At 44.8% G+C, this 12,037-nt stretch overlaps 1 protein-coding gene across 1 annotated transcript in view; it reads right to left on the bottom strand.

The window, feature by feature from the left end:
• The window catches only part of LOC119659515 (FERM, ARHGEF and pleckstrin domain-containing protein 2), a 449,110-nt gene that overhangs the window by 23,798 nt on the left and 413,275 nt on the right, over positions 1-12,037 (bottom strand). The window contains exons 13-17 of the mRNA XM_038067657.1: positions 5,101-5,390; positions 4,829-5,037; positions 3,203-4,371; positions 2,370-2,586; positions 2,136-2,279 (exon numbers count right to left, since the gene is read on the bottom strand). Of these exons, the coding sequence (XP_037923585.1) occupies positions 2,136-2,279; positions 2,370-2,586; positions 3,203-4,371; positions 4,829-5,037; positions 5,101-5,390 (2,029 nt within the window). The remainder of the gene's footprint in view (positions 1-2,135; positions 2,280-2,369; positions 2,587-3,202; positions 4,372-4,828; positions 5,038-5,100; positions 5,391-12,037) is intronic.

The following is a 12,037-nucleotide window of genomic DNA, read 5'->3' as shown; positions in this document are numbered from 1 at the left end:
AGTCAACTTTTTCTTAATAAACTTGCGTATTTAACCCGAAAAGGAGGAGTCCATGAACTACAAGCTGTTCCCAAGTAAGTAAGTAAGTTGCTTCCCAAGTGGTCCGGTCCATGATCAAGTGGATGTGGACTCAAGGCTCCTAGCATCCACAATTAAAAAAACCTGTTTCGAGTTTATCTCAATTCGCGGGAGTTTCTTTTATAGCCTGCAACAACTGCATGAGTGACGAGTATTTTTCCCAGTATCTGAAAAATAGCGGAATTTGTTGCCAAAAAAGCACCTTTTACGATCCACAAGACTTTAAGCCCGTCTGCTTCCTATCTAACTTGGGTGAGTTTTTTTAGAAAGCATGGACGCTTAGTTTAGTCTAACACTACGACCTGAAAAGTATCACTTTGGACCAATAATTTGGGTTTTGAATAAACACGGAGCAGATTTAGCATCAACAGCAAACCAACAGTAGTATGTTCGGGTAATTGAAGTTTACAAAGGCTTCAGACTCCATTAGGGGGGAGAGGAGAGAATAAAGACCAAGTGTAAACTAAGGTTTTGTGTATTTCCCGTGTAAGATTATTTGAGTATAGAACTCCATTTGCACGGAGCTTGCAACGTATATCCACTTATCATGTTAGTTAGGCTTCTCAGTTTAGGGTGATATTGGGTATTCAGTGTTTTGAGTTCAAGTAAATTTATACAAAAGAGTCCGTTTTGAGCAACTACAACTTTGTCAGTAATAGCGGTATTTTCACCAAACATGGAATTATCATGCCTTATATTATACTGTTATAACTTCATTTGAGCAGATATCGGTATGAAAGGTATTTTGAGAACTGGACACCATATAGTGACAGCTTCGTGATTCTTATCAGATTTTTCGGTTGGGTAATGAATGAAATCAGTGATGACTTTCCACTCCACACACTCCTGCACTTTTGAACTAATGTCAAAACTAATACCAAAATCGTAAAGTACTGATGGAGATCTTCCATTTTATATCCCACGTACATTCGGAGAAAAAAAATTTTCAACTTCTCTTTTGCACATATAGGGATCCCCCTTAAACACTAACCAGAATAATACGTGCGTTTACCGCATGCGTGAGCTTAGAGTTTTCACCTTCTTTTCCTGTTAAATTTTGTGTCAATAAGTATAACTATTTCGGCTTCTGCAAAAAGTGCGTGTGATAGGCAAACAGAAAGATTCACAAAGAGACACACCGATAATGAAATGATTTTAATAAGGTCTTGTTTCAGTCAGTCAAGTAAGACAGTGTACACCAGTATTCATTGTCAACAGATGATACAAGCCTACTATTTCTATAGTCGGTAGACATCTTGCCAATGCGAATAGTTCCAAGATGGTTGAAATTTTTAAGAAAGCACATCGGCTCGGCTCGATGGTTTGCACAACTTTTCACAGTCATAGCCCAAGTCTGTGTGGCGTCAAAAGGTTCTCATATCACTATCCAGGGTATCAAGCCATTGTTATTTCAGTCGGCTTTTTGGTAGTTTCCCATCGCCTTTGATGCTTACATAAATCTTAGTGAGTTCGCGTCAGCTCGAATTACATGACCATCTCGTCGCAGATTGGTGCAACCCCATGTCGATCGCCAATGTCCTGTTTTTGCATGTCTTTCATAGTCGACTAGTATTCAGAACCATAGAGAGGATCAGGGTGGATGATGCTGCGGTGAATTTTCGACTTGAAACGTTCGCTGGTATTGGGAACAAATAGGAGTGGTGAGAGAGTGTTTTCTTGATCAACATCGACAAAACCACAAAGTGGTTTTGACGTATCTCCCGCGCTTTGAGCTTTATCCTTGGGATTGCAGTAGGACAAGTTTACCCATATCTTCTGTGCGTTGGTGTCGGTTTTTGACAAGAGGTTGAAGTCTCCTCTGTCGTCCAAAAGGCATTAATAAGTGCACCATAAAAATCCTTGGTGTCCGGGTAGCTGAGTGGAAGCTGCAAATATTTTCCCACGAAACGTTAGAGGAAGGTAGAAGGCACAGGATTCAGTTTCATTATGGTATGTTTTCAGCTACCAGTGTAATCAGGATAAACATACAAGTTCAATTTGCTCAAGTGAATATCTCGTAGATAATAATCAAGTAAAAGATTGATATATGTACTTACAGAAGGTGTTCGATGTCTGTCGACGGTACATTTCAAAACATGATTTCCTATGAACCAGGCGATGTGTTGTTGACTGAAACTTTTTTCGAAATTCTTCTTCTGATTCGATTGATCCCCGCTTCTCGAGTGTTGCACGTGAACGATCTATAAAAACCAAATAACCAAATAACCAACCAAAATGAAATATTTTAAAGAGTTCCATCAAGTTCCAAAAAGATATCGCAATATCCTCACCTATATTTCTAAGGTCATGCTGTTGCCAAATATCACGATCGGTTAGCCAAACCCATAAACCTAAACGGTAATTTCCATGGAAGATACCTTGCTCGCTGCTGTCACTATTATGTGATCTTATACTCGATGATCTGTCAGGCATCACACAGGGGCTGGAACCAGCTGGTCGTAAAATAGGTGAACTATTCGAAACTTGGTCTTTCCCTCGTTCTTCGCTCTGGGTAGGTAATTAGTTTGTTGAATAGGATAAGGTCTTTATAAAATGCGTATATTTTTAGGAAAGTATAGCACGTCTAGTTATACCAGGGAAGCGGGAGAATATATTACAATGATCAAGGTATGGAGAAAATAAAGGGACAAAACTGAACAAAAAATCGATAATTTAACTTTTGCACGCTCTTAGAAAATATGATTAATTACTTTGTATGTCCTTTAAGTGATCATGTCCAGATTTGCTTGAATTTTAGCATGTGATCATCTTAAAACCGCTATTTTCTCTTTTCAGGCGAACTTTTTTATTCTCGATAGTGAAGCTTTTTGAACCAACCATTGAAAATAGTCTCTGCTTCAGAGTAATTACTAAGGTAATACGTGTTAGGAATTTATGGTCAATGGCCACGATGCCGTTGTTTTCATTTGTATCAATTTAAATAATAAATCGTGTTAATTATTATATGCGCGTATCACTATTCAATGACAATCTACAAGTTTTATTGTTTCAACTAATTCTCAATAATTATAGATTTGCAGCAACAAAAACCTATATGAAAGCATGTGCATGTGAATAAATGCCTCGTACCAAAATCGAACCAAATTCAGAACTGAGAGTTTACCTTGGCCCTAGCATTCTCCTGCCTTGACCGATAGTGCCTTCGGTCGCCGTGCCTCTCTTCCGAGCGAAATCTCTTATCCATTTTTTTGTACAATCGTTGCGACGTCTTCGTGGTTACGGGTGAGTCTGCAAAGTCCGCAGGAGGTTTAACGATATCCGGCCCATTACCATTATCTTCTTCAGTGGCGACAGCTATGGACTCCTGTGATCCGGATACAGCAGTAACAATTTCGACTTCTTTGCCGCAATGGGAACAGTGGACTTGTTGATCGGGTGCTAGGTCTGCTTCACTATAAAACACTGAATCCGAGCCGGGTGAAACTGAGCGCAACGATTCCGATGACTTTGCTTTCAGCCGCTTCTCCGAACCGGAATCCTCTTTTGACTTTTTGGGGCTGATGTGGGGTTTTGAATACTGTGATGGACTGATGACAATAGACTGGGGGGTTTGATTCTGTTTTGATCGTTCTGGGCTTTTTGTTGCACCAACTTTCGTTTTCCTTGGAAGAGAGTCTTCTCCTGATGTACTTCGGTTTCTCGTTTGACGCCGTACTTTGGGTCTGAAACGTTTACCAGCTTTGTTAGGGCTCGTTCCATCGAGGATATTCATCGCAGTCCGATCTTCTGGTGAAATTTGTTTGAAAGTTCCTGGACTAGGTTTTTTTATTGGCGAAGTTAACGCTCTTAAGTTCTCGCGTTCGATATCCAACTTCATATTGCTCCTTCTTCTCCGTCGCTCCTCTTCATTCCAATCCCGTGGTTTCCGAATTTTCGTTTGCCTATGTTCTTCGTCATGCGGACTCTCATAATATCCGGACGATGAGTATCTTTTTTCACTTCGCTCATCCTCCGAGATGGATTCAGACTTCTTTTTTGCTGTGATTGTTGGTCTAATGATGGCGCTTGCCCGTAAGGGTGAAGTTGTCTTAGAAGCCGCCTTTTTACGTGCAAGATTGGTTAAATTATAGCTACCAGAGGAACTACTACTCACAGAATGGGACGGAGATGGCACAGCTGTGGCAGGAGCTGATTCAGCTGTAGCTGTATTGGCATCTTCAGTATTTGGATGTTCTTCTGATAGTCCATCACCACGAGTTGAATATAACGACGATGCACTTTCAAAGGATGAACCGCCATCGTGAGTGGCAGTTTGTGAGCTTTGTGCTGAAACTTTGATAGAGAGAGTTAAAATTAGATTCAAGAAGTACATGGTGGTGCAGTTTTTTTTATCTATTTCAACTTTTTTGGTACTAAGTGCAAATAATGATAGCTGGCTCTAAGTTCTCGTTTCTTACTTGTCGCATTAGATAGGCAATGACTATGACCAGAGCTGTTTAACAGGAACCAATGTAACAAAAGGGTTTGTCCAAAGAAGTTGAAATAGATTCAAAAAATTAACACTTGCTTTCAATTAACTATAACAAAACATTCCGTTTGGCATTAACATTGAATAAGAGCTCTAATAGCTCATTCAATTGCATTCAACACACAACAGCAAAGGGGTACCATCAACACTTGAAAGCATCAGGACACAGGCTATGTTTGACACGTGGTAAAGCATTTATGTGACAACATCAACGGCAGATTGAACGCTGCTAGGGGTAAATCCGCAAAATTTTGTTCAAACCTGGTACTTGTGTAGATGATGAGCTTGCCGTGGTGGGTGGAGTCTTCATACCTGGGGCTCGTTTCGAGTTATCTGTGCATGTAACATAATCATCAGTGTTTGTGCTACATTCAGAGATATCTGTATTTGTTTTCGGTCCAGAATCTCCTCTGGTCAAGAATTGCTCTCCGAGCTGTGGAGTTATTGCATCACCTGGTGAGTCCGTTGGCCTGTAATTAATATTTGCGATTAATATTTTAGAGAATAATCAAAAGTGAAATGTTGGTAATTACCTCTGTGGACTGTGAACATGAACCATTGGTTCGATTTTACGTCTTTCTTGTAAGGCCGGTGAAAGAGTACGCGATGAACGTCTGGATGTTGGTTGAATTCTGAATGGAACCTGATGATCATCACCATCGATACTTTGAGAGGGAATCACAGTTATTGATGGGGTTTGCGTGTTTATTATTGGGGCTACTGGTATTCCAGACGTAGACGGTGGTTCTGGAGAAGGCTTGGGCAGTGAAACCGTTTGTGTTGACGCTGGCTTATATAATGGAGATGGAACGTGAGGAACTGACTGTAAAAGAAAATAGAATGGATTTCACTATGCATTCTATATAATATATGATTACTCATTGATCGATACGTGTATTTATACTTTTATAAATGCTAAGAATGGACATCTAAGTTAGAAACCAAGAATTTTATTTTAACGTTAACCTTAAAATGTGATATGAACTCGTAAGTCCATATTAAGCATAGTATAACATTTTATGCCGAAGCATCCGATTGATTGTTGAGGATGCTGGGAATCCTAAGTACCACTTGGGAAGAAAATCCTCTTTTTTAAGGTTTTGTTTGTAAATAGTGAGTTACATCCTCTTACGACGAATTTAAGGGGGGGTCCCCATACATGCAAAAGGGGAGTGTACATTTTTTTTTCATCAAATATAGTCATGTGGGGTATCAAATTAAAGATCTCGGTTAGTACTTTTTGAAGCCGGTATTAGTTTTTTTTGAAGCCGGTATTAGTTTTGACTTTTGCTGAAAAGGTGGGGAGTGCGGGGGGTTGAAAGTGGTCATTTTTTTAACGAACCGATTCTCAGGAAATACTCAACCGAAAAATCTGGAAAAAATCAGGGGGCTGCCACTATATGGTGCCTAGGCTCCGAAATACCCTCCATATCGATACCTGTTCAAATAAAGTTAATAATAGTATATTACTATAATTTTTAGTAATTGACAGGCAAACCCTCCTTAAGTTCACCGTAGAATCACAAAATTTTGCAGCAATATAGGCTACAGTATAGATCATGATCCTGCCAAATTTAGTGAAAATCACACTATTACTAACAAAGTTATAATAGGTCAAATCTGCGCTCCTCTGCAAATTCAAGACTGTGAATGTCAATGTCACTTGAAAGTGGCCTGTGCGGAGTTGCCAAATCTCCCATCAGGCGCGTCCCTTCGTGCGGATAAGGGAAGGCTCGGCGAATGTGTCATGGGCATGCACATGCACGCATCCGGAGATGTGCGTGTATGGGCATGCTTATGCGCAGGCCGGGTAGGTGGGAAGTAAACGCCCACCCGTGGATAAAAATTGGCTATGGGAAGGACACCCAGAAATTAAATCAAATATGGAAGAGGAGAAAAGTAGTTTTTTACGGTGCAGGGCTTCGGAAACCCAGTGCCGGCGGTTTTCGGGAGTGAGCAAGCGGGCTCAGTAGTGGGAAACTTGGCTACTGTGGCATCTAATGCTACAAGAGATAATGGTGGAGTGGAAATTAGGTCCACACCGGATCCCTTTAGGAGGAGTTCGAAGCTTGGGAGATCACCACCGAGAACAATGGTTCTTTTTGGTAGTCGAGATTCGTCGCGGGACTCTGAAAGAAATACGAATAGTCCTTTAATCGAGATCATTCCTTGTGGTGCAAGGCGCGAAAGCAAACGGGAACATACCGGAATGGCGTTCGTTACACTCGGGGAACGAATAAATGAATTGTGCGAGTTCATCAAGGAGAGGCGGAATATCCACCAAAATATTCGAGCCTTGATAAGAGGCATTAAATTGTCTTATATCAGGGCACTGGAAGAAAAGAATTCCCAAGCGTCAGTTGGCAAGGTCACAAGGGAAACGCAGGTGACGCCTCCCCGTGATAAAGCAGGCGGGAAGACAGGAAAACGGGCTAGAGACGGTACCAGCGAGCCTCTTGGACCACAGCAAGTCCCGAAGAAGAAAAAAGCCTCTTCACCAAAGAAGGCGGAGCCAGCGAGAGTACCCGCGAAAGTCGGTAATCTCACGATTGCAGCCACAACACCTACAAAAGTGGAAAAAACCAACGCCCGGAGGCCCGAACAATGGACTAAGGTGAGCAACAAGAGGAAAAAGGACAAAAAGAAGCTCCGCCCGGAAATAATAATTATTTCCAAGAAGGGAAATATGTCCTATGCCGACATCCTCCGAAAGGTGAAGTCAGACCCGGAATTGAAGGATTTGGGGGATAATGTGAGCCGTATTAGGCGAACACATAAAGGGGATCTGATGCTGGAGTTAAGTAAATCCGCCGACAAGTCGGCCGATAACTTCCGCGGGAAGGTGGAAGTGTAGGTAAGAGCTCGGAAACAGGAGATAGTGGTTGAGTGCAAGGACCTAGATGAAGTCACCTCACGGGAGGACATCTGTGCTGCTCTAAAGCAGCAGTTCAACCTTGGCGATATAGACCAGAGTGCCATAAAAAGGATGAAGAAGGCATATGGTGGCACACAGACCGCTATTATTAGTTTGCCGGCGGAATCAGCTATTAAGTTTATTACCGCGGGCAAGGTAAGAGTAGGTTGGGTCGTGTGCAGGCTCAGGGAACAAATCTCTCTAAAGAGATGCTTCAGATGCCTCGATTTCGGCCATTTTGCGGCGGCATGCACCAGCCAGCATGATAGGTCGAGGAGTTGCAGGAAGTGTGGGGAAGAGGGCCACCTCATCAAAGATTGCACCGGAGATCCACGGTGTATGTTATGTAATGTGAAAGAGGGCGTGGACAGCCGGCATATTGCGGGAAGCAGCAGATGTCCGGTATATAGGAGGGAGCTGAACCGCACAGGAAAATGAGATTGATACAAATCAATCTCAATCACTGTGAGGCAGCTCAGGACCTGCTCTCGCAAACCATTCGAGAGTCGAATGTCGATGTCGCGGTTATTTGCGAGCCGTACAGAAACTACGGCGGTGCGACTTGGGCGGTGGATGCGTCTGGCAACGCAGCAATCTGGGCGTGCGGAAGACAGGCCATTCAGGAAGTCATGGCCCCCCCGGCAGCCGGTTTTATAAGGACGAAGGTCAACGGTGTCCATATTTACAGCTGCTACGCTCCTCCTACTGCAACCTTAGCACAATATGAGGAGATGTTAGACAGTCTGGTGTTGGATGCTAGAGACCGCAGCCCTAAAATCATTGCCGGCGATTTCAACGCGTGGGCCCTGGAGTGGGGAAGCCGATCGACGAACACCAGAGGTCAAATTCTGTTGGAGTCATTTGCGGAGCTGGACATAGTGCTGGCCAACGTTGGATGCGTGCCCACCTTTCGAGGAAGAGGGTCGGGTTCGATCGTTGACCTGACATTTGTTAGCACTTCACTGGTGAGGGGGATGGCTTGGCAAGTGAGTGAGCACTATACCCACAGTGACCACCAGGCCATCTTCTCCACATTGGGAACCGGGGAAGCAGTCAACGACGCTCTGGAGGTGGAAAGGCTAAGGCGGTTGGCTGGTCTATCGGAGCTTTCGACGAGGATACATTCCTGGCCGCATTCGAGGGAGCCCATGATCCGGATGGAACAGCGGTGGAAAGGGTCACACAGCTGTCTCAGCGTGTAACCGAAGCATGCGACGCTACGATGCCACGACGACGTTTGCACCACGGCAAGAGGCCAAACTACTGGTGGAACACGGAGATCGCTGCCTTGAGATCTTCTTGTCTCCGAGCGAGGAGACTTTCCCACAGGACAAGGGGAAGGCCGGGGCACCAGGAGCGTGAGGAGGAATACAGGGATATGCGAAGCAACCTTAAGAAGGCCATTCGGAGAAGCAAGCGGGAATGCTTCCAGAAGCTCTGCAAGGAGGCTAATACGAATCCGTGGGGTACAGCCTACCAAGTTGTAATGAAGAAGATCCGCGGGCGAAAATCACCTCAGGTGACATGCCCACGGCTTTTGTTACAAATAATTGCAACTCTTTTCCCGCAGCAGGAGCAGGACGAAAGAGAACCCCAACTGGCAGCTCAGCAGGACGTCTTCTCGATCCCTGATGTTACCGAAGAGGAACTTTGGGAAATCTGCAGACGTATTGGGGACAGCAAGGCTCCGGGATTGGACGGAATTCCGAACAGGGCTCTGAAGGTGGCGGTCAAGGCCAGACCAAGGTGGTTCGCAAGCACATTTGAATCGTGCATAGCGGAACGAGTGTTTCCCGCCCAGTGGAAGAGGCAGAAACTGGTCTTGCTTCCGAAGCCTCGAAAACCACCCGGCGTGCCCTCTTCATATCGCCCTATTTGTCTCTTAGACACCATGGGGAAGATGTTGGAGAGGGTGATATACAACAGGCTGCTCCCGTTCATCGAGCTTGCGGGTGGTCTTTCAGAGCGGCAATATGGGTTTCGGCGAGCCCGTTCTACGGTCGATGCAGTAGCAAAGGTCGTGGAATTGGCTCGAAATGCGATGGCCATGGGCAAATGCTGTGCTCTGGTGACGCTGGACGTTGAAAATGCTTTTAACTCAGCCAACTGGGGCTGGATTAAGGGCGCTTTGGACAAACTGGGTGTTCCTAGCTACTTGGCTCGGCTCATCGAGAGTTACTTTTCGGATAGACTTCTCTGGTACGAGACGGACGACGGGCCGAAGGAGTACATTGTGACAGCAGGTGTGCCTCAAGGTTCTGTATTGGGACCGCTGCTGTGGAACATAATGTACGATAGAGTGCTTGGCCTTCGCGTGCCGGAGGAGACAACGCTGATTGGTTTTGCGGACGACTTGGCGGTAGTTGCAATTGCAAAGCATCCCGAGGACGTGGAGCTTTATGCAAATGAAGCCATTCATACCATCAAGTCATGGTTACGAATGGCCAAGCTGGACCTGGCGGACGAAAAGACGGAGGCGGTCCTCATTACCAACGGTAGGAAGAACAACACGGTTACCATCCGGGTTGGTAATCGTGAGGTCATCTCAAAATCGGTTGTCAAATACCTGGGGGTGATGATCGATGCCAAGCTGAGTTTCAAGGGACACTTGGATTATGCGCGAGAAAAGGCAGCAAATGCCAGCTCATCCCTTGCAAGGATGATGCCTAACGTGGGAGGTCCGAAGTATAGTCGCAGGCTACTCATCGCGGGAGTGGTGAGGTCGATGCTGCTATACGCGGCCCCTGTCTGGGCGGGAGCGTTGAACCACGCTGTCAACAGGAGGAAGATATGTTCGGCATACCGGCCAATTGCGCTAAGGGTGTGCAGCGCATTTAGGACGGCGTCGACGGAGGCAGTGTGTGTTATCGCAGGAATGATCCCTATAGATCTTCTAGCGAGCGAGGCACACTGGCTCTACGAAAAACGGAAGGCAAATCCAGCCGAGGTGAATGCGGATTTCCGAAAAGCCATCAGGAGAGAGTTGTGTGGCAAGTGGCAACAACGATGGGATAACTCCGACAAGGGCAGGTGGACCCATACATTGATCCCGTGCATCGAGAAATGGGTCAACCGAAAGCACGGAGAATTAAATTACTACCTGACACAGTTCCTTACGGGACACGGTGGCTATAGGAAGTACTTCCATCGCTTCGAGTTGGACGAGTCTTCCAACTGCCCTGAATGCGGTGCTACACTCGAGGACCCGGAGCACGTTATGTTCTATTGTCCCAAATTTCTGCAGCAGAAAAGGAGGTTGAACAGCATCTTAGGGGCGGACATCGAGCCCTTCAACCTGGTGGAAGAGATGTTGAAGTCGGAGGAAAACTGGATGGCGGTAAATGAGGCAGTAGCCGTGGTGCAGACAAAACTCCTGGAGTTGGATCGAGCTAGGAAGGCGGCGCGACGGAGACGTGACATGGACGAGCTGGTATAGCGAACCAGAGCCTCCCCCGCGAAGTAATACTTCACGGGGGTCCCGCGGGGAGGGGCGGAAGAGTGGGGGTGGTTTTAGTGGGTGTGAATCCCACACACTGCTGCAACCTGGCGCAGCAGCGTCTTTCTAAGATTTCCACCTCCATCCATAAAAAAAAAAAAAAATAAAAAAAAAAAAAGTGGCTATTTTCACATAATATATGCATATTTTACGTGCTACATGCTAATGGGACAAATGCACACCCAAATCTCTTTATAAAGGAAATACACAAAACCTTTCATACCTGAAGCGTCTAGCTTCCGGCCTGGTTGAGGTCTGTACTTATGACGGATTTCACTTGAATATAATTCGTACCTATTAGGTTTTTCATCCAATTAATACCAGGAAAACAGGAAATGTTAAGATGTGGACTCTCTCGAAAGTCTCTTTTTGGCGCATTGATGAGTGGATGGCCATTTTTAATATGTTTGGCTTAAAGACAGTTTCACTAAGTTCTTTACTAAAAATCTCTAATCGGAGAAACAAAATTGAGTGGACAGGAATTGATTGAAAATGAGAATAACATTCATGGTTACCTTTCACGATTCCATAAGGTAAGATCAGGCTTTGAATGTTCACTTTCTTCAGACGGAGGAGGAATTGTTGGATAGAAACTGGCCATTTAGTATATAACCAAAAAAAGGATGACGAAGATAATGGGCGACATTGGGCAAGAAACAACGGTAGAAGTTCAGCATGCCCAAGAGTCTGCTAAGATCCTTAACTGTTTTCTGAAGCGGAGACTTGGTCTGATTCGAAGCTTTCAGGGGTAATCAGGTGACCGAGGAATCTCACTGGCGAGTGTAAGAGTTTGTCGATGAGAGATGTTGAAAAATGCTTTCGAGGTACTCGACAATCTCGGACTTAGAAGAAGACGTGACCAGGACATTTCCCAAATAAATCAAACAAAAGTGAACGTTTCGTAGCATAGAGTGGAGAAACCTCCGAAAGGTTTTCGCCACATTGTACAGTGCAAAAGTCATCCTAGTGAATTAGGAGAGTTCGAAAGGTATGCATGTTGCCGATTTAAGAGCTACAGGGATCTGATAAAATGCCTTGAGAAAATGAGGTAATATGTGAA

The sequence above is a fragment of the Hermetia illucens genome, chromosome 1, assembly GCF_905115235.1.
Source record: "Hermetia illucens chromosome 1, iHerIll2.2.curated.20191125, whole genome shotgun sequence".
Taxonomy (NCBI): domain Eukaryota; kingdom Metazoa; phylum Arthropoda; class Insecta; order Diptera; family Stratiomyidae; genus Hermetia; species Hermetia illucens.
The sequence above is the reverse complement of the archived record's forward strand: the minus strand, read 5'-3'. Positions and strand labels throughout refer to the sequence as shown.